Below are 21,874 nucleotides of genomic sequence, written 5' to 3'. Positions count from 1 at the left end.
TGCCTACCTGGCTCGTGCATCTCAGGAAGCAGGGCAGAAGCATGCCCTTCTCTGCTTTTCTCCTCAAGGACTAGCACTGATTACTGAACAAATATTCTTGAATAAGTACAAAAGATGCAAGCTATTTCAATGAATGATGTGAATATAAATTACTAGCCAGAAGAAATCCAGGAGGTAAATATGGAAAAGCTTCATGTTGCCTCTGGAAAATGTTCCTGATCTCCTCTTTATGATCCCCAAAGAAAACTTTAAGAAGGGGGCTTGAGGTGCCGTGCTTTAATAATCACATTCTGTGACATGCGTGCAGGAAGTGGAGGCACGGGTGTGATCGTCACCTGGGCTGGGAGCTGCATGCCCGGGGTGCTCTGAAAGTCCAGCCAGCTACTCTGGAATGTGCAGCTGCTCCCCTGTTCTAGCTGCAAAGCCCTTTTGGGACAGGTCAGATTGCAAATGGGATTGGGGGGGTGGGACAAAAGAGGAGGCTGAACCTGGGATAGGTGTTAGCACAGCCCTACTGTCATCAAGTGTCCCTGCACCATCTCAGAAAGCTATGGCAGGGTTAGGGCTCAGCTGATGGGGACAGGGAGACAGCATCCCAGAGAACAACCTGCCCTCTGGGCTGGACCCCCTCCCCCAGCAGCGAGGTGCTTGGCAGCCCAGGTGGAGGTGCCCCCTCCCCAAGATGAAATGTCTTCATTTCTTTTAAGGTATAAAATGAACACTTTTGGCCATTCCCAAGGGAAAGCATGTTTGGGATTTGTTCATGATCATTCTTTTTTGATCAAGGTCTGGGTGTGGAAACTCAGAAAAAGATTCCAACAAATAGCATCCAGTGATGTCATCAATTTTATCATCACCAGAAGGTGCAGATAGTCCTAGCTTATGAACACGGGGAAAAAAGAAATTGTCCAGTGACAGCGTGGACTTGTTTCTCTCCACCAGCCTCACAAGAGGAGAGGGGTAGGCCCAGAAACGGCAGCAGAGGCAGCGACAGAGCACATCCAGCTGATGGTGGAGAGGGACAGGACAGCCTTGGGCTCGAGGCCCAAGGCTAGCTAAAGAGGCTGAGAATAAATTTAAACAAATTAAAAAATTTTTTTAAAGGGAGGGGGCCTCCCTCTCTCCTGCTGGTGAGAGGTAAGCAATTATTGAACCCCAAATCCTTCCACCCAGATACCCAGCAAACCTCTCAATTCATTGCCTGGAGAAGCTCATTAAATGATGTGGTGTTGTACCCTTTCTGAAGTCTAGAAGGGGCCTGTAGCTGAGAGAAACAGAACAGGACACAAAGCAGGAAGGTGACTGGGCTTTGGGTCGACTCCGAATGCTTGACGATTTTGAAACACTTCCAAATTTCCTTTACAGCAAAGATGAACACAGTCCAGAGGGAGGAGTGTTTTTTCCCTTCTTTTGTCCTGAGCTCAATGCTGGGACTTTCTAACACGTGGTGAAGTTTGGCATTGACTCAGTACATTTGAAAATGGGCCTGAGAGGGTTATAAGAACTGCAAAGGGCAAAACAAAACTCACCGGAGACAAGAAAACTTCTGCCCTCAGACACAGTCATGTAATTTACGGAGACATGTCATTTTGGTGTTTTCTTGAGTGTGAAAGCTAATTTAGAAAAGGGGGGGCATGCCTGAGGTGGGTGAGTGACCTGTACCTTGGGCCTCCGACCTCTTTGTCAGGGCTCCAGCAGCACCAGCTGAGGGGGTGGCTCTCCAAGAGCCTCAGCTCCCCAGGCCAAGGAAGGCACCCCCCCACCAACAGTCCCACGGTAGACGGACTCTGGCCCCAGAGACAGCAAGAAATGGGTGTTCAGTGCAGAGTGATTGTAGTGGGGCAGGATTCTTTCGCTTGCAGAATTTTAAATACACAACAACCTCCCCCCACATTTACTGGGAGTTTTCTGTTCACGACTGTGCGGTGTTTTTGTGTCATTGCCTCCCTTTTTAATCTTCCTTCTGTACATTTTTTTTTTTCCATGAGTGGAGCTCTGCTGGCTTCACGGGGCTCATCACCTAGTGGTTCAGGCGGATGCTGTCAGACAGGCGCCCGCAAAGGTGCTGTGGGGTCTGAGGACAGCGTGGCCTGACCGGGTCTGGGCTTTGGGGTGAGGCATATTGGCTGAGTCCAGAGGGTGGACAGCAGTGACAGGTCCAGCAGGCCCAGAGGTGCTGGGGAAATGGTGACAGCCAGGAGGCTGGGGGACAGAGGGACGGACACACAGCCAGAGGGGCAGAGGCAGGCGCCTGCAGTACTGCAAGGAGAGATGGCCCTCCCCATTTACAAGCCCAGGTCGGAGGAGGGGCTGAGCGAACTGCTGGAAGTCACACAGTAGGTGCGGTTGCTGTGCTACCCTGTGTGGCCGTTAGGGCCACACAACCAGGAATGGTCCTGCTCTGCTTGCTCCGAGCTGCCCTGGCCTCCAAGTCCAGTCTGCTCCGCGGCCTCTGCTCTGCCTTTGGAAGGATGGGTGTGGCGTCCCATAGGCCCTCCGGTGGTGTCAACAGGAATTCCTCCTGTGCCGACTGGAGGTCTGAACAACTGTGTGCGTTGGCCAAATGTTTATTTTTCTGAAACAGATCAGAGCAACTCTGGATAGGAAGTCTGCTACAAGGCCTTTTTTTTTTTTTTTTTTTTTTTAAATTTGGAGACTTGCTTTTAGCCCAAGAGGGAATCTGTTCTCTGTGAATCAGTCCCAAGTTTGTAAGGAATCCCTGAACTTTCCATATCTTTGCAAAAGAGATTCCACTCCTCTGTAGTTAATTTGAAGAGGTTACAAATGTCCCCTATCATAGATCATCTGCTCCGTGGGAGTTGGTTTGCTGGAGCCAAGACCCATTTATTAATTTTTGAACAAGTTTTCTTTTATTAGCTTGTTTACATAGAACTGCGAGCATCGAGTGGCTCCCAGCGATCGGCGTCTGACTCTGCGACGATTTCCTTGCCCTGCTAACCCTGGCTGGAGGCGGGGGCTTCCCTGCAGAGCCAGCGCTGCCCCTGACAAGGCGGGCACACACAGCCCTGTGCCAGCAGTATCTCAGCTGTGCTCGGGATGGACATTGATGGCATTCCTGGAGAATGTTCTTTAGTTATAATATGTATTGAATGTTCAACTCTCCTGCTTCAAATATTGAAACTTTGAGAGATCTTTCTAAAACAGTTGTAGCTCACCAAACACTTTTAGGTTGTTTTTACTAATGAAGAAGAGAAGAGAAAAACAGAATCCCTTTTCCATAGACCAGGCATATTTAAGTTCACGTCCCGGGTGACATGTCTTTAAATAAATGCGTGTTTGACCTAGTTTACCGAGGTCAGGAGTCGAGATTCCAGATCTGAGTGGGGTTCTCGGAAACTGGTTCTATATTCCAAACCCTAGAGGAAGTCTAAAAGCAGAGTTCCTTCCTGGCCCTCTTTCCACCCCAGGCAGCTCCTGCCTCCGGCTGTCCTGGCAGTCCTTGGAGCCCTGGCCAGTCAGTCGGGGAGGGGGCACTTCTGCACCATCTCTTTCAGAAGTCTTCTGCTGCAGAAGCAGGCTAGGCTGGGGCTTCGACACCAGGCCAAAGGCCGTGCTGCTGTCTGAGATCCTGTTTGCAGAGACTGGGTACGTGGGGATACCAGGGCGGAGATGATGGCTGTGGTTGGGGTTATGAGCACTGGGAGTTGGTGGGTACCACAGAGGCATTTGGCATGGCTGGTCCTGTTCAATGCCCACAGCTCTGTGCAGTGGGTGCTACGGTTCCATGCGTCAGGGGAGCAAACCGGCCCAATGTGAAAAGTAATGGGCCCCAGGATACAGCCAGGAAGAGGTGGATGCCACTGGGTGGGTGCTTGCATGCGTGTGTATGTGTGTGTGTGTGTGTGTGTGTGTGTGTGTGTGTGTGTTTGCATACTTCTGGGTCTCAGATTCCTGTCTCTCTCAAACGTTCTCTTTGAACATCAACAAATACAAAATTGTGTCCTCCAGAGTCACATTGTCCCTTTTGTCCTTGGACTTGGTACTTTTCGGCCTGTGCACATTTATGCCCACTCTGGGGAGTTCTGTGGTCTGCTCTGGGCTCTCCATCATCCTGACAGAGAAGGCAAGGGACAGTGTCCTTTTGGCTTACTCCTGGGTACATCATTTTGAGTTAAATGGAATTGGGTTATGATGATCATGATGATGACGATGATGGTGACAAGGACCCTGTGCATTAGAGTGTGGTGGGTGGGAAGATGTGATTAATTCAATTTTTTTGAATGTCTTGAGAAACAAGGGGGGAAAGTGAGCCTTAGATGGAACTTCCCATTTGCACTTGAACTTCCCATTTGCACTTTTCTCACAGGCCTTTCCCGGTTCTGTGAGCCCTGCAGCCTCCCTGCCGTCTCCCGTTCTCTTGGGCTGGTGGGGAGCAGGTGGCAAACTAGGCCCAGAGACAAATGTACAGGTGTGAGTCCATGTTTTGGGGCCCTGGGCCCAGTCCACTTGTATATGCTACATCTGTTGCTCAGTATTTACTGTTTCTTCTTCATTATATCTATAGTTACAAAGCGATGCCTGCTCTGGGTGAGTAAGCCTGGAAGTCACATGGACTTGTGTAAGCGGAAGGCACAGCCCCCAGCTCTACCCCACAGTCAGCACTGGGAAACTGACGGGTTTATGAATCTATCAGTTCCCATCCTGGAGGGAGTGCGGGGAGCTGGGGCTTCAGCGTGTGTTAAACCCAGCTCTGCCTCCTGCTTGCAAGCTGCTGCCTGCCCAGAGCCTCAGTTTTCCTGTCTGCACAATGGAGTCATTGCACCTACCTTGGTGTCAACCGTCAGGCGTGGATGAGAAGCAGTAGGCCCCAGAGTAAGGGCAGGACAGGCTCTCAGATTGTGTTTGCGCCTCGCCTACCCTGTCTCCGGGTCTCTCCAGCGCTCCTTCTCTGAGTGCAAGAGATGTATATTCTGACGTTCCTGCAGCCAGCAGAGTGAGCCGGACCTCTGCAGATTTTCTATCATTTAGTAATTAATCTGGGTATCAATTTAAAAATGACACTATTAATATTTAAATCATTGAAACAAAGAAGCTCTGGTTTGTCTTGTGGTTCATGCAGCCCCCTGCACACCTGGTGGGGGAAGCTGCTGGGACATTACAACCCTGTGGAGGGAGGCTGGGACATCTCTGCACACTTTTGGGGTCTCTAGCCCCACCAGGACTGGTGCTCAGGTGATCTGCTTGTCCTGGCCATACTTGCTATGGGCCGGTCTGCCTCGGGTGCTCACTCCTGCCTGCCCTTGGTCAGAGGACAGCCAGTCAGGCTGCCCATCACAAAGAAAGTCCAACCGAATATTTCCAGGCAGTTCTTCTCCTTCAAGGGTTAATAGACTCTTCTTTGCTCATCTTTAGAAATTAAACAATGTTTCCAACTATTCAGATCATCAGCTGGCCATCTGGTGGGGATCGCAGCTGCCCCCCTCAATTGTGCTGTCTCGAATATATTCATCCTAGGACTCCACCGTGCATCTGCAAAATCATTATTCGCAGTTGGTTTTGAACATGTGAGCCCTTGTCTCCACCCATCTGAAGGACATCTGGGCATTTCTGCTGCTCAGCGGTCTTCTCACTGTCCCTGAAGTCAGGTCACAGTGGGCAGGAGGGGGTTGGGGACACAAGGGTGGACAGAGCAGCCCTGCTTCTTTGGGTTTCCTATGTGGTCTCCGTGTGCTTCTTCTTCTCATTCATTTCCCTGTTGTGTTAGAGAAGAACTGTTGGAAGGTGATAGAATATGCCCCTTATCTTTGTGGTCCAGCTGCATGAGAGCGCATATGATTCCTGGTCTGAAAATGTGTCACTTTTTCCTGGTAGTTAAGGTTTGAGGTTGTAGAAACGTTGGACCAGAGCATGCAAAAAAAGTTTCTCAAAGGTCCTGGGTTCCTGAAATCCTTGGATCCTGGGGTGATGTTGAACTTTCCAGATCACTTTGAGAAAAAGAGAATGAGGGTCTCAGTGGAAAGGGTGTGCCTATAGTCATGTGGCTAGTTAAATGGCGTGGCCAGTGCTTAATCCAGGGTGGTGACTCCCCAGCCCAGTCTCAGGCCTGCACTCTGTCTTGATTTGTAAGGAATCTGGGAAGAAGGTGCATGCCATCAAATTCTCTGGACCACAGTTTCCTCATCTGTACACTGGAGATAACAATTGCACTTTCCCTTGGGCTACTGTGACACTTAAATAGCATAGTCCTTATAAATCCAGCCTGGTGCCTGGATACAAGGAAGCCTTGTCAGTGTTAGCTGGTGTCATTCTTGTTACGAGTAGCAGGCTCTTATTTTGCTTATCTTTAGAAACAAAACAGTGTTTAAAACCATGAGGATCAGCAAGGCTTACCCAGAGCCCTGCTCTGCATAGTTTCTGGGAACTTCTGTGCTTTCTGGTTATGTTATTTCACCCATTAATTTAGACACTATCTCTGGAGCGCGTGCCCTGAGAGAGGCCCTGTGCTCTTCTGGGCTGCCTGTCACCGTCCTGTTGAGCTTGCTCCAGTCTCGCTCCTCACCTGGGAGGCAGGTGTCAGTGGGCTTGGTGGTGGCTCACACATTACTCTGCCAGCTTCTGTCGGTGACAGCTTCATTTGTGTGGAACAGGAGAAAGATCACAGACTTTGTGGTCAACAACCTGTGGTTGCCTTTGGCCTCACGTCTGGCTAGCTATGTGGCTCTGGGCATGTGTTTAACCCCGCTGGGCCTTAGTTTCCCATATATAACTGGGGGATCCCCATGCTGACCTCGGGGAGCTGCTGTCATGAAGGCTGATCCCTGGAGCTCTGCTGGGCTCTGACACTGAGCTAGCATTCATCCCCCTCTCTTGTTGTCTTTGGAGTCCTTGAAAAGCCTGAGCTGAGTCCACGAACCTTGAAATGCTTTCTGGCTGTGTGGCTTTGGTTGCTTTGTGACCCAGGGCCACTTCTAGGCAGGCTTCCCAGCACACTGTGACACTCGTCTTGAGGAAGTTCCTCCTTAGCAGAAAACCTTAGCTGGTGGACAGACAGGCTCGAGTGGAAAATCCAGTACCTGCACCACTTTGAGTGACCATTGGAAATAATAAAACGAGTGCTCTGAAATCATTTTCTCCCCCATTGGTTTCAGAAAAAGAAAATTATTGGTTGTGTCACAAGGAACTTTAGAGTCTTTTGTGCACATTGAAATCACTAGGTGACGGCTGCAGTCTGAACATGTGTGAAGCCTCTTATCTACCCTGCCCCTTGCAGAGGAAACCTTGTCATGAGGTGCACTTGAGAGAGACCGGGTCTAGCTGTGTGGCCTGTCTGCTGGCACGGGGAGCAGGGGCAGGCTGTTCTGCTGGGCGTGGAGAGACCCACGCCCCCTCCTGCCCCAGCAGTGCAGCCCCGCTGTTCTCCTGATGCCTCTGGCCCTCAGCAGGGACAGTTCTTCTGCAGATTCTCGGGGACAGGTGGGCCTGGAGGCTACCCTTGAGATGGGGGTATGACTCTGAGGGTGGCCCCCTTCCTGGAGACCCTGGAGCCTTTGCTCTGCAGTTAGCTGGGATGCTCTTGAGACCTGGACTGTGTCCCTCATGTTCACAGCCCCGCCAAGGCAGGCCCTGCACCAAGTGATCGCCCATGATTGACAGCTGTGTGCCACAGGGCATGGGCCACTCATCAGGAGGAAATGTGCTCTGCCTCAGGGAGGGACTGACCAGCTTCTTTGGAAGCTAATAAAGCAAGTACTGCACCTGATTTTCAACATTCACTAAAAACCACAGGTGGCTGAGCAGCCCTGGAAGACACAACGGAGGGTTTTGTATTAAAGAGATATTAACTTCAAATCAGAAACCTGCATGTCTTGGGGCTGGAAGGGTTACTTTTAAGTCTGTTGCTTACATATGGGAAAAGGCCCGGAGGGAGGAGGTGACTGGCCCAGGGTTACCAGCCAGGACTGATACCGTCTGGATCGCTGCATGGGGGAGCTGGGCTCAGGGCCACACCCAGGGGTCCCTGACTTGGCAGGAAGGTGCCCCTTTGAGGCTCTCAAGCTTATCACACTGTCAAGGACACCCCCTCAGGGTGCCTCACCCAGCCGCTTCCCCAGAGTGCGTTCAGTCTCACCAGGACCCGCCCAGGCTTGTCCCTTTGATGTGCAGGAATTAAACAGGGCAGGGGCTGCACTGGGACTGGCTCTGCACCAGGCACTCTAGTCCTCTCCTTGGTCTCAGCAGCCACTCTCCGCCCCTAGGGGGCCAGCCTTCCTCCTCCTCCCCTGCCCTCAGCCCCTGGTCCCTCTGTCCTTTCTGTCCCTCCTTCTCCCTTTCCTCACGCCTGGCAGCAGGCCAGCCTCCGTCCTGGGGTCTCCACCCTGGCTGGACCTGTCCCCCGTCCCCCGTGGGGAGCCGAAGGAGTCAGGCTTGGGTGATGCAGAGTCGGGATCCAGACAGGTTAGGAACCCATGGCCCAGGCCACAGGGGCCCCTGAGGAGACCAGAGGAGGCAGCCCCATTTCAGCCCAGCCTCTGCCTCTGCAGGCCTCCCTTCCCTCCCCTTCTCTGTGAGACCACACAGCTGGTCTTTTTTTTAGAAAGGAATTCCTGTGGAGACCCTGGACCCAGAGGGAGAGGAATGCTGTGGCCTGCATGAGCTGCTAGACCCTGAGGTCAGGCAGAGGTTAGGATGGTCATTTCTGTTGCTGCGCAGCACCCAGGCCCCCTCTGTCCCCGCCTTGTCCCCATGAGCTGCTGGCCACTGGGACGTGCAGAATCAGCAGGGCCTCGGATTCCTCCCTGTAAGAGGCAGGGCTGGCGTGGGTGCCGGCTGGTCATACTGCCAGGGGATGACTCTGGAGCTTGCCCAGGTTGGACCTAGGCTCTGACTGCTCCCAGCACCGTCTTCACGATGTTCCAGAGCTTTCGTACTGCAAATGGCTTTGCAGTTAAATCCCAGGGTCCCTCAGGAGTTTCCCTCTCTCCTCGATCTTAAAAGTGGCTGGCTTTCCCCCAGATCTTTGGGGATGGGCTCATTTCTGGAAAATTGTTCCTGTTTGGCAATGAAACAGATTCTGGATGGGACAGTCACTCTGCCGGGCTGAACTTCTCCAGAGTTGTCCCCAGGGCTGTTGGGAGCTCTCCAGAGCTACGAAATGATCTCGATCGCCTCTGATCCTCACTGGCTCCTCTCCCCTGCCGAGCTCGGGACCCCTTCCTGCGCGTGTGTGTGCCTGCCTTGAGCCGCCACCTGGCCTCTTCCCTGTCATTACTTCAGATTAGTTGCAGACAGGAAAGTGGGACAGTTCTGCCCAGGATTATGCATTGAGAGCTCATAGCCTTGGAGCAGGGCCTGACAGACTCACCAGTAAGTGTGCAAAGCACACGTTGCCCCATGCAGGCTGGCCACGTGCTGAGCACCCGGCTTGAGTGTGTATTAATTCTTCATATTCAGGCCAGGAGGCCATGATAGTTTAATTCCCATTTTACAGATGAAAAAAAAAAATCAGGTCACAGATCATTAAGTCTATTGCCTGAAGTCATGACGCTGGCAGGTTGAGCTGGATTGAAGGGCAGGTCCAAAGCCTGGGGGACCTTTGACTGCTGGGAAAGCATTTTTGCTGCACCCCACCTCTCTGCCCAGTTGAGACTCCCTGGGCTCCATAGGCAGGCAGCCAGGGAGGAGGTGGATGCAGATCCTGGCGACTTGGACTCCATGAATGGCTCTTTCTTATAGCAATGGTGATGGATGGGATGGTCACCTGGAGCATGCTTCCTGTGCTGTAGGGCATGCAGGAAAGCTGTTATTAACAAAAATAAGGTTGATGCTGAACTCACTACAGAGTCAAGTGTGCTTTAAAAATAACTAAAAATCTGCTTGTGGGTTTTTTTGGCACTCATTTTGGGCCAGCGGGGAAGATCTCGCCAACCATGCTTAGAGAATCCTTGCTGCCGACAAAGCACAGAGAAGGTGTCCCAGGCACCAGGAAGAATGATCTAGGGTTGGAGAGGACTGTGGGAGAGGCTTGCTCAGGGAGAGGGAGCAAGGAGGAAGTGACAGAAACTCTGAAGAGAGGCAGAGGTGGGGAGTGGGGTCAGTTGTCCCCATAACTGACACAAAACAGCTGCGTTGTCATAAACACATACTTATCAGGAGATAATGTGGTGTGAGGGTCTGGGCAGCTGCATCCTGATTTGGGACTGGCTCCCAACGCGGTTTCCAGCATCGCCTGGGCTTTCTCTGCTTCTGGTGTTACGCGGGCTTCCTTAGGGAACAAGCGCTGGTTCAATGGGGTCCCTGGGTGAATCACTTTGGCCTGGGTTGCTCCTGCTGTGTTTCACCCATACAAACACACTTTTTGGAACTCATAAACCTACAATGATTGCAGGTTAACTTTGTAGAGTCTCCATAACCTGGAGGAGAGCAGATCTTGTAGCTTTGATGGCGTCACAAGCCACCCCATGAGCTCAGTGACCCTGAACAGCTGTCCTTCAGTTTTTCTCCACGGCCATAAGGGTGGGCTGGGGTGGGCTGGGGACCAGCAGCTGTTGGTCGGGCTCAACCAGGTGGCCCTGCACCACTCACCTCTCACTCTCCTCTCAGCCCAACCAAGCACAGAGGCCAGAGGGCAAGTGGACACACAGGGCCCATGTTAAGGGCTTCAACTGGCAACGCGGCCTCCTACACCTCATTCTGTTCGCCAAAGCAAGTCGCCCACGCCAAGCCAGAGGATGAAGGGATAGTTCTCTCCTTTTGCTGAAGGAACTACAAAGCCATTCATGTGGCAAAGGGCCTGAATCAAAAAGGAGTAATAAACGGGGCTCCGGATTGCAAATAGCTATAAACTACTGTTTATCAAAAACGTGTGGCCAGGACGATGCTTCTGTAATATCAGCTAACATTTTTGAATACTTACTATGGGCTAGACACTTTTTAAAGCACTTTACCTGAATTAGTTCATTTAATGTGACAATACAAGTCTGGTGATCATTTCCTATCACATCTGAGGAGACATGTAGAGAGCGGTTGAACGTTCTGCTCAAGGTCAAACGCGGGCACCTTGGCTCCAAACTTCAGGCTCTCAATTCAGACACTGTGGGGGATTTGTTGCTGACCCCTGATGCCGTCTGGGAGTACAAAGGCCCAGATAGCAAAAGTGACTTGTCTGAGGTCCCTAGGAGATGGGAGTTTGGAATTCAGACCTGGGTGATTGCTGTGTCCTTTCTACCATGCGGAGGCTGGTGAGTGTCAATCAGGGAGTGTGGCTTTGTTCTGATTAACGACCATGATGTGCTCAAGATTGTCAAACTCCAGGTATATGACTGAAACTGCCGAGGTTTTTTGTGCAGAACTCTGGTTTTGTTAGCTTTCTTCTGGGTCTCAGCAACAACCTTCTGATATCTTCGAGCTAAATGTAAAAAAAAATATTCCTTGCTCCACTTTTTGATTAATATTCCTTGAAAGAAAAATGTGTTTCCACCTATATAGCCTAAAGAGAGATGCCAGCATCCAGACGTCCCAATCTGAAGGAGGTTTTGTGTTTTAGTAAAGGTTAATTAAGATCCATCGGATTTTTCCCCCTTAAAATATAAACTAATATAATTAGCTATTTTTTTTCCTTTTCCCCCGAGGGCGGATTTAAATGTTCTACCTAAATGAAGCTATTTATTTAAATCTGTCCAGATTTCCTTTGAAGTTTCATATACCTTTCTTCTGCTTTATCAGCTTATAGCTACAATGATTTAATAAGTTTTTCCTGGGGTGAAACTGGACGCCCTTTATCGATCTTCCACTGAGGGGGCATTCAATTACTTCATCTGAAGTGGTATTTCTGGGTCTCTCAATTACAAGTTTGTTATAAATGGCTTGCTAATGATGCCTGGGGTGCACAGGTTAATAGGGGCACCCAAGCAGAGGTGAGTAATTGGAGGCTTTCTATTTGGGGAGTAGCTATCTGATCTCACAGTGGCGCCGGGCTCCTGCAGCAGGGGCCTGCACCCATAGGGCACAGAATGGAGCCCAGCTGGGCAGCCATGGAGCTGAAATGCACACCTGAGGATGGGGGCTGATGTGGGCATGGGAATGCCGAGTGCCCTGTGTACTGTGGGTCCGCTGGCACCAATGTGGACATTCTAGACGGGTGGCGCGCAGGGGTACGCACTGCGCACTTTTGAAGGAAGAACACCTTGAGTGCCAGGCTTCTGAACAATGGCCCGTGGGATGATCCATGGCATGTGCAAGAGGCCAGTTACGGATCATGATTGCAATCTGCTTTCCTTCCTGCATAGTCGTGGTAATTTGATGATTTAATTTTTCTTCACGGAGTTATTTAATAGCTACACGGATTGTACAGATCGCTTTGAAAGAACATGCAGTGTGCCTCCCTCCACATTCTGGCTCTCAGGGGAGCCGAGCTCTGGCCCCTGCCTCCTCACCCATCTGGTCCCTGTGCCCCACCAGCCCACGCCCCTAAAGGTCTGCCCTCCAGGAGTACCCAGGGGCCTGGACCCCCTGCTTCTCTCCACAGGCTCCGCCTCCTCTGGTCTCCCTGGGACTGGCTCCTTCTTGTCATTCAGGCTTTAGCTCGGGTGTCCCCCCGATGTTAGTTCTCTGGTCACCCTGTGTTTGGCTTCCTTCCCCTCCGGTGGCAGTTCTTGCCTGGGTTGACTATGCCTTCCAAAGGACATGTGACCATGTCGGCGGAAGACGTTTCTGGTTGTCACATCTAAGAGGAGGGGTGCTCCTGGCATCTCTAAGGAGAGGTCAGGGATGCTGCCCAGTGTCCTGCAGTGCGGGGGACAGCGCCCTTGGCATGGGATTGGCTGGCCCAGGCAGGGTGCAGTAAGAACTCGGCCTGTGGACTGCCTGGGTTCCACCTCTAGTCCTCACAGCCTGTGTCGCACCCGAGGCTACCTCACATACGCCTTCTTTAGACGTGTCCCAGGTGGGACAGAGCTCAGCCAGGGAAAAGTGCTCCCCTCGGCCACCTCTGCACCAGCTCACTCCCGGGAGGGCTTGTCTGGAAGCCTGAACTCAGGGCTCTCGCTCGCTCCCACGGGCACCAGCCATGTAGGGGCCCGGCTGTGAGATGGGAGTTTACCCACCTGCACGGAGGCATATTTCACGTGCTACACAGTGGCTGTGTGTCTTGGTAAAACCTAACATTTTTTTTTTTTCTCAAAGAGGACACCCAGGGGTGTTTCCAACACCATCGAATTATGTACCTCCTGGAGTTCATGGGCTCAGGTGCGCCCCACTTTGGGCACCAGTCAGGAGTCCTGGGTCCCCAGGGCACATGCTTATGTCCAAATGGCCAGGAAGGTGGGGGATTCCCACGGCAGCCTGTGTGGATTTCGTGACTCCCCTGAGTGACTGAGGGTCCTCAGGAAAGGGCTCCTCCCGCCATCCACAGTGTATCCCAGAGGTGGCAGCTCAGGAGCTGACAGAGGGACAGATACCAGGGCGTGCCCAGGAGGACTGTCTCACAACACAGGAGGTGGTTCCGTGCTGTCCCTCTGCATGCCCATGTCCCCGAGCAACCCTGGGCTCCCTGTCCTTTAGGGGCTTCTGTGGAGGTCCCATTATAATTGACGATCACCTCACTGGCTGCTGTTATCACCTCAGTCCCCAGGTTCCCACCAGGAACCTGGGGATTTGGGCTGAAAGTTCCAAGCTTCTAACTAAGGCTTGTCTTTCTGGTGACCAGTCCCTCTCCGGAAGACACCTAGATGTTCACTGAGGGTCACCTCATTAGCATAAGTTCATGTGTTCTTGGAAGAGGCTTGTGAATGACAAACCATGCTTCCAGCTTCCTGGACGCTCAGCACTCCGAGGATTCAGAAACTGTGGCTGGGAGGAGGCCAAGTGTGTATTTCTAGGTATACACACCCACAACCTGCAGTGGCTTCGGGCTCCCACCCCTGAGCATGCCTGAAGAAGGACCTTTTCCAGGAGGAAGTGAATGGATGAATGAATGAATGACAGGAGCAGAGAGCACACTGTATCTGAGTGTTTTCCCAAGGCTTCCACACATCTCCAGTTGTGGGCTGTTCTCTGTGGTCAGAGGCCAGCCTGGCAGGAGCTGCGCTGGCTGCAAGGTGCAGCTGCCCAGTGGACAGCAGGCCTCGTCCCTCAGAGGGCCTGCCTGTGCTCCCCTGACTTCCCAGGTTTATTTATGTTGCTTGGAATAAGATACTTTTGCTCTTGGTTAGAATGTTTTGCCCATTCTTTTGGGTCCAGATTATGTACATTCCTGTCCTGAGGCTTCAAAGCCCATGTTTGTTTGTTTGTTTGTTTTAAAAAGGAATCTAATTAGGCCTTCTGCAGAGAGAGGCTGCAGGGTGCAGACTCCCTCCCGCGGAGCTCCTGGTTGAGTCTCATTTTGACTCCACGTGGCCTGGACCTCGGCATGTGAGAAAATGTTTTCTTGGCTTTAGTGATGGACTTTCCGAGTAGGGGATCTTGCCCTTTTGTTTCTTTGGTTTGGAAGAATTGTTTGTACCAAGTGATGGGTCAGGGGTGATCAAGCCAGCTGAAGCAGACGTCTGGGCTTGAGGCTCCCCACATGCCCTCCAGCTGCCCTAGGGGACAAGAGGCCAGAGCCCCGGCCTTCTGGCCTGGCTCTGGGACCAGCTCCTCCCCGCTTCCCTCTGTGCAACCTCACCGCCCACGCGCCTGCCCTAGCCTCTCAGCCAGGGCTCACCAGCTCTTCTCATGCTGGTTCCTTGAGACTTTATGAAAATTCCTTGGTTGATTCTGTTTTGCAAATTTCGTGTATTCTCTTCCTTCCTTGTGACACAGACATTATTAGCATAGTAAAGTCCCGCTTTAGGAATCCCATGTCATTTTGTCCATCTCACCTTTTCTCTGAATAATGGGAGCGTGGATACTTACTGACAGCACGCAGAACACGGGCTTTTCGTTGCAAGGGAAGGTTTTTTCTGGAAAGTTCTGATTGGTCCGACCTCTAGCCAGGACAAGGAGACTCTAATGAAGGGTGGATTGATGCCGCCTCTGGGGACAGGATTGTTTGGGGGGTGTGTGAGGAGAGGGTTGTCAATCACTAAGGAAAGATCATGTGGCCGAGGGTTTTCCTTCTGGGATTGCATTTCAAATATCCATGGCGTTCATCACAATTTTAAATCATAATAGTTCTCATCATCATTGATGATATGGTTATCAATGTTACATACCTTTTATGGGATGTTAAATATGTGTTGGGCTTTATGCAAACATATAATAGCTAATTCAGTACTTGTTGGCCAAGACTCAGAGAGGTTGGGGGTCTCGCTCAAGGCCACACAGCCAGTAAGGGGATCTACCATGGTGAGAAACCAAGTAGGCCTCTTTGTTTTGCTCACTTGGTGCTCCTTTTAAGACATCTACAAAGAAATGTCTTTTGGGCAACAAAACATTTTACAACCACAGGACTGTGTTAATGGATCTTTAAGAATCATGTCTTCCCCAGGTTGATGGAAGTGGAAAATTATTTCAGGACCTGAAGTGTTTCGCTGCTCAGGGGAACACTGTACGTTGGACTTAATTGCTTAATAACTTAAAGCCAAATGGTTTTTCATATGATACACTCCGCTGAAGGAGAGAATCATTTCATTGTTTTAAATTTTCATTAACTTTTGCTTCCAAAGCTGATAGTAAAGGTTAGCTCCAGCAAAAGACCGTGGATACTGTTGGAGGGAAAGCTCTATTCTCTGTGTTCCTATCCTAACGGTTCTCCTGATTATTCTTCAGCTTTTACCACTGACTTGAAGGCACTAATATCTGAATTTTTCCCTCCAGTTCATAGTCATTGGCTGGGCAGAGGCCGGGAACCGTTGTAGAACCCTGGGGCGGAGACGCCTTAACTTAGTCGAAGTAGGAAGGCGGAGACACTGGAGGGTGGGGGACAGCCCAGAACCAGGCGTCCCACTTGCTGCTGCTGGTGTTGGTGGCTGGGCCACAGTTGTTGGCAGAGATTGAATTCCAAAGCCAAATGCGGGAACTCGAAACCTCTCCCTTTCTCCTGCAGGATTTTTGCGACTTGGTTGTGACCAAGCAGGCTTGGCTGGAATTGAGAAGAAGAAGAGAGAAACGAACAGCTATTCCTGGCTGGAGGAGCATCCCTGGGCTCTTGCTCTTACCATGTAACCCAGTCAGTCTTCTTTCTTTATGTTTAGGTAATTGGACATTTTTAAGAGCTTTCTCCCCACGAAGAGGAAACATCCCAAAGAAACACAGGATGTGACCGTGGAAACCCTCATGGGCAACTCTGCGGATGGCGCGACAGTCCGGGGCTGCAGGAGAAGATCATGAGCGCTCCTGATGTGCGGCGTGACCCCACGCTCCCCAGCAGTTCTGCTCGTGGTGTGATGGGGAAAACCTGAGGCACCGGCAGAAGCGCTCCCCGCCTTCCCGATGCCGTGGCTCCTGTAGAACATGACAATCGGGGTGACTTCCCCTTGCCATCTTGCAGAGTCAAGCCAAAGCATGTGCTTCCTCCTCGCCCCGTGTTGGTTCCTGCCGTGTCTCAGTCTGTCTCTGCTGCCTTCCCACCACCTGATGTAATTGCAGGACGTCCGCAAGGCTTCCCGGCGCTCCCTGGGGCTCACCCATGGCTGGCTAAGCCTCAGTCCAAGGGCACTACCATGCGGCCCTGCATCAACCGCTGCCTACAGCTTTTAGCCCACGACGCACACAAACAGCAGGTCAGCTGCCGGGGGGGCTCCCACCAGAGTCACCAGGCGTGCCCTGCATGCAAAGGAGAAAACAAGATCCTGCTTCGCGTGGACAGTAAGCAGATGAACTTGCTGGCTGTTCTCGAAGTGAGGACCGAAGGGAACGAGGCCTGGGGCGGGTTTCTGCGCTTTAAGAAGGGGAAGCGATGCAGCCTGGTGTTTGGACTGGTCATAATGACCTTGGTGACGGCTTCCTACGTCCTTTCTGGGGCTCACCAGGAGCTTCTCATCTCGTCTCCTTTCCACTACGGGGGCTTCCCCAGCAACCCCAGCCTGCTGGACGGTGAAAGCCCAAGCGACCTGAAGGAGCATCACCACCAGCCCCCTGTGAATAACGTGTCCTACGTCAAGGACTATCCCAGCATCCAGCTCGTCATCAGCAGCATCACCGCCAGGATCGAGTTCACCACCAGGCAGCTCCCCGACCCGCAAGACCTCAGGAGGCAGGAGCTGCACGTGAGTAGCCTCTCGCTGACCTCCACTGGTGGACTTTAAAAGAGGGTTGCTTCCTCTTCCAGCCCCATCTTGGAGAACGTAGAAGGAAAATGTCTGAACATCTCTTGAGGGTAGTGGGGATGAGCTGACAGGCTGCCGATCAGGGCGCACTGTCTGCTCACTCGGAACATCAGGAAGGGGGTTTGATGTCCTGAACAGCTCAGCTAGAAATATTTAAGGACCGGCCCCCTCAGGATTGTGTTCTGGGACTTCTTGCTTGAAACGGAGCTGCGGTGGCCACAGTTGGTTTTGTAGGTGGCCATCATTTGAAATTTTAAAGTTAGGCTCAATTTCACTGTCAATAATTCTATGCTCATCGATGTTTTGATGCTATTTAAATGTACGACTAACAAGAAAGATCCCAACTATTTAATTTACATTGCTGTGTGTGTGGGAGAGATACATCATGATAGGATGGATTTTAACTAAGTCTTTATCTACATTTATCTTCATTTAATCTTCTTTTCTCTCCATTTTTTTTTTTTTTTGGTTTTTATTTTTGGAAAAAGAAAACATAGGCATTGGCTGCCTACCAAGTTTAGCTGTTAATCGCTGTCAAACACAGTTCAGATTGGAGCACACATCGGGATTGGGGCGCGATGGCATGGTGGCGGCAATCTTTCTGCTAACTCTTCCTCCCTGGGGGCCGCTCTCCCTTTTCTCCTTCTCACTGCAGATGTTCTCAGTCATCCCCTCTAAGTTCCTGCCCAACAGCAAGAGCCCCTGCTGGTACGAGGAGTTCTCGGGGAGGAACACCACTGACCCCTACCTGACCAACTCCTACATGCTCTACTCCAAGCGCTTCCGCTCCACTTTTGATGCCCTGCGCAAGGCTTTCTGGGGCCACCTGTCGCATGCGCACGGCAAGCACTTCCGCCTGCGCTGCCTGCCGCACTTCTACATCATCGGGCAGCCCAAGTGCGGGACCACTGACCTCTATGACCGCCTGCGGCTGCACCCGGAGGTGAAGTTCTCGGCCATCAAGGAGCCGCACTGGTGGACCCGGAAGCGCTTTGGTGCGTTTGGTGGCTCGTTCCAGCCGCCCTCTGGTGCATTCCTTCCCTGAAGTGGGCAGGGCTGGGCCGTTGAGGAGGTGGGCCATTTATTAGACAGTTGCCTCAGTCAGTTTAGTGTTACTGAAACAAAATACCAGAGGCTGGGTAGCTTACAAGGAAAGAGATTTATTTGACTCAGGATTCCAAGGGTTGAAGGGTCCACACAGCATGGCGCTGGTCTTCAGGGGAGAGCCCCTTGGCTGCAGATGACATAGCCTGGAAATAGAAGGGAACTGGCCATGTGCCACAGAGGCCAAGCGATGGGATGACCTGGCTTCCTATAGAACACTCTCTCATGAGAGACCCACGCTAATCCCTTCCAGGAAGGGCCTCCCTGACCTGTGCACCTCTGAGGGGCCCCGTCACCCAACATCACCACACCAAGGGCCGGAACCCGTCCCCAGCCATGTGCCAGCTGAGGGTAGGGCAAGGGAACAGTGCAGATCGGGTAGCTCTTCCCAACCTGAAGAGTCTTGGCAGGTGACCCCTGCAGTGGGCCTGGGCCTGGGCCAGGGAGAGCAGACCTCTGGGCAGTGGTAGCCAGCACCCGCTCTGGGCTGCTTCCTGGAGCCCCTACATGTGCAGGAGACGCAGCTGCCCTGGGCTCAGCTCCTCTGGCCTGCCCTGACTGCCGCACAAGTATCAAGTGCCACTGAGACAACTGAGACCCTGCTTTCTACCCGCTTTGCCTCAGGGCTGACTGTGGACCCAGCCCCAAGCACCCTGTGGCCCTCCGGTCACTCTTTCCCCTCAGTGACCTTTCCCTTCTGCCAGGAGACGTTTGGTCACTGGAGCTAAGGGGCCATATCCAGCCCGTTGTCTGCCAGAGTCTGGGAGGCCCCAGGGCGTGCACTGCGTGAGGATCAGGCTGCCTAGAGAGAACCTCAAGAGTCTCCTTAGACCAGCTTCTGAGTGCTTCCTGACCCATGCTTGGTCTCACCCCTTGGCTGTCAGCCTGGGGCGGGGGAAGGTGTGCTTCGTTTGTGGTTTCCCAGTGCTGCATGGCAGCCAGGGCTTCACCATGCTGAGCCCACGCCCCGCTGTGGGTACACTCCCCTCTGGGCCACTGTTCCCCTTAATGCAAACCAGCTGGCCACTGGCAGGAGAGGCAAGGACAGGGTGTGCCTTGGACACTGGTGCTGCTCGGTCACCTTGAAGCTCATCTTGTTTTGACCCGACTCTTTCCACTTGTGCTAACCTGGGCGGCTGTGGTGTCTGGGGGTGTGTTTTAAATGTTCACAAGTGAAATTTCCCATTTTTAAAGCAAGGGCCAAGTTGGCTGGTCCCAGAACCTGTGTCCACCCAGGGGAAGATCAATGGCTCTTGACATTTGGACCGATGGCACACTACTGGAACACGTAGGTGACCAAGAGGAAGAGGACAGGGTGTCACCTCTTGACTGGCTACCCTGTGTGTGTCCTGGGTGTTGGAGCTGCCTGGACACGTTAGGATCTCAGCCGGTACACACATCAGCCAGCCCTGAGCTCTGGCCCACCACAGAGACACATTGTAGCTCTTCAGTAGGTCCCCATCCTTTGGTGCCTTCCACCCCATGAAGGATGCGTGCCTTGGAACCGGGCAGCCAGTTGGCTGAGGCCCCCTCCACCCAGGTCCCCCTCTGATGCGTACCTGGGCTGAGCCTTTGGCTGCTGCAGTTGGGCCCCGGGGACCTTTACCCCGTCTAAGGTCATTCTCCAGGAAGCCGCCATCCTAGCAGTGACAGTTTGTCCTGAGTAACTTTGGCTTCTTGGCTCCTGTAGGAATTGTCCGCCTTCGAGATGGGCTGCGAGACCGCTACCCTGTGGAAGATTACCTGGACCTCTTTGATTTGGCCGCACACCAGATCCATCAGGGCCTGCAGGCCAGCTCAGCAAGGGAGCCGAGCGAGATGAACAAAATCATTATTGGTACGGTGTCTGCGTGGCCCCCAGGGCTGGGCGGGGTTGGGGGGGTCTTCTCTGGAGTCCTGGCTCAGCTCTGCCTCACCTGCAGAGCCCTTGCCAGTGGCTGCAGGGACCATTGAGCCTCCAGCTCCCCACTGGCTATCACTCTTATGCCAGTGTAAAATGTTCGCCTCCTTTGAAACATCAATACAAAGCAGAAAAGCCTAGTCCACTTTGTAACGCCAAGCAGACTCAAGGATGGCTGAAATGACATTTTTTTTTTTTTTTAAGTTTCCATGTCTGTTTTTACTTAAATTAAGTAGGTTTATGTGACATGGCTTCTTGTATAATCTACTGATTTAAGTTTGGGGGATCATAAATGCAACCGTTTAGCCAGGCAGAGTCGTGCATGCCTGTAATCCCAGCAGTTTGGGAGGCTGAGGCAGGATGATGACAAGTTCAAAGCCAGCCTCAGCAATGGTGAGGTGCTAAGCAACTCGGTGAGACTCTGTCTCTAAATAAAATACAAAATAGGGCTGGGGATGTGGCTCAGTGGTTGAGTGTTCCTGAGGTCAATCCCTGGAATCCCCTCCCCCCTCAAAATAAAATGCAACCAATTAGTCATTGATTTAATACCTGGGCTTTGATAACTGGGTCACTGGGCCTGCATGAGGCTGGAGGACGCATTCCCTGACATGGACAGAACTCTGTGTAGCATCTTTGGACTAATTGCTGATTAAAAGACCCTGCTTGGTCTTTTACAGTTGGGCCCTCTGCATTCAAAATGAGGTTGTTTGATTAATTCTTTCTTTTCTTTTTTTAATGCAAGTGTGTCTTATTAAAAACCAATATGTTTATGCTTTTAAGAATTATTGCATATATTTAGGTGTATACATGATATTTTGATATGATCACCATAGCCAGTAAATTAGCATGTTTGTCTCCTTGAATAGTTGTCTGTACATTTTTTATTGTAAGAGCACCTAAATTTTTTTTTTTGGCAAATTTCCAGTATCCCATACAAGTCATTAACTCTGGTCACCAGGCTGCATTCTGTCTCTGGACTTATTTTTCCAACATATCTAACTGGATGAGGCTGACTGATGTGTTCTGAAAGATGGACATTTAATCTTACATATTGCTCAAGCTGGTTACTTGAGGCAGTGGTCTAATTTTTTGTCTTCCTAGATCTATTATATTTTGATTCCCCAGGTCAAATGAGCCTCTGAGTGAGCAGGATGAATTCAGATCAGCCGCTCAAGGAGAACTCCTCCTGCATGCCCAGGTCCAGAGAGCAGGCATATGTGCCCCAAACCTGAAGGATCGATTTTTTTTTTTTCAAACTCAGAAATAAGTCACTGGGAGCCAGTGAGATTGTTACCCACCCCCACCTCCCCCCACACCACCTGCAGTGGTGTGAATTGGCCATTACTTATTTATGAATGCAAAACCAGGGGCGAACACCCCAAACAGTGAGTCTAAGTAATATTTTGCCGTAATGCAATGACATGTGCTTCTGGGAGAAGTCTCGGATTCTATGAAAGAGCTACAAACGTTCACACAGGGCCAGGAGACAAAGACCTAGATAATGAATGAAAAAGGAAAGCCTTTGTTTGGTTTCCTAATTTTAGTTATTGCTAGATTTAAAAAAAAAAAAAAAAGAAAGAAAGAAAGAAAGAAGAAGAAATAAAAATACCACACTGACAGTTACTTCAAGCAGAGTTGGGTGCGTTCCGTGGCAGCCTGTGGCATG

At 51.5% G+C, this 21,874-nt stretch overlaps 1 protein-coding gene across 3 annotated transcripts in view; it reads left to right on the top strand.

Annotated features, from left to right (window-relative positions):
• The window catches only part of Chst15 (carbohydrate sulfotransferase 15), a 71,404-nt gene that overhangs the window by 25,314 nt on the left and 24,216 nt on the right, over nucleotides 1–21,874 (top strand). For all 3 annotated transcript variants that reach the window (XM_077105432.1, XM_077105431.1, XM_077105433.1), the window contains exons 2-4: nucleotides 16,131–17,144; nucleotides 17,860–18,199; nucleotides 19,999–20,145. In XM_077105432.1, the coding sequence (XP_076961547.1) occupies nucleotides 16,599–17,144; nucleotides 17,860–18,199; nucleotides 19,999–20,145 (1,033 nt within the window). In that variant the 5' untranslated portion in view covers nucleotides 16,131–16,598. The remainder of the gene's footprint in view (nucleotides 1–16,130; nucleotides 17,145–17,859; nucleotides 18,200–19,998; nucleotides 20,146–21,874) is intronic.

Source organism: Callospermophilus lateralis, chromosome 15 (assembly GCF_048772815.1).
Source record: "Callospermophilus lateralis isolate mCalLat2 chromosome 15, mCalLat2.hap1, whole genome shotgun sequence".
Lineage (NCBI taxonomy): Eukaryota > Metazoa > Chordata > Mammalia > Rodentia > Sciuridae > Callospermophilus > Callospermophilus lateralis.
This window is presented reverse-complemented; position numbering and strand designations above follow the sequence as displayed.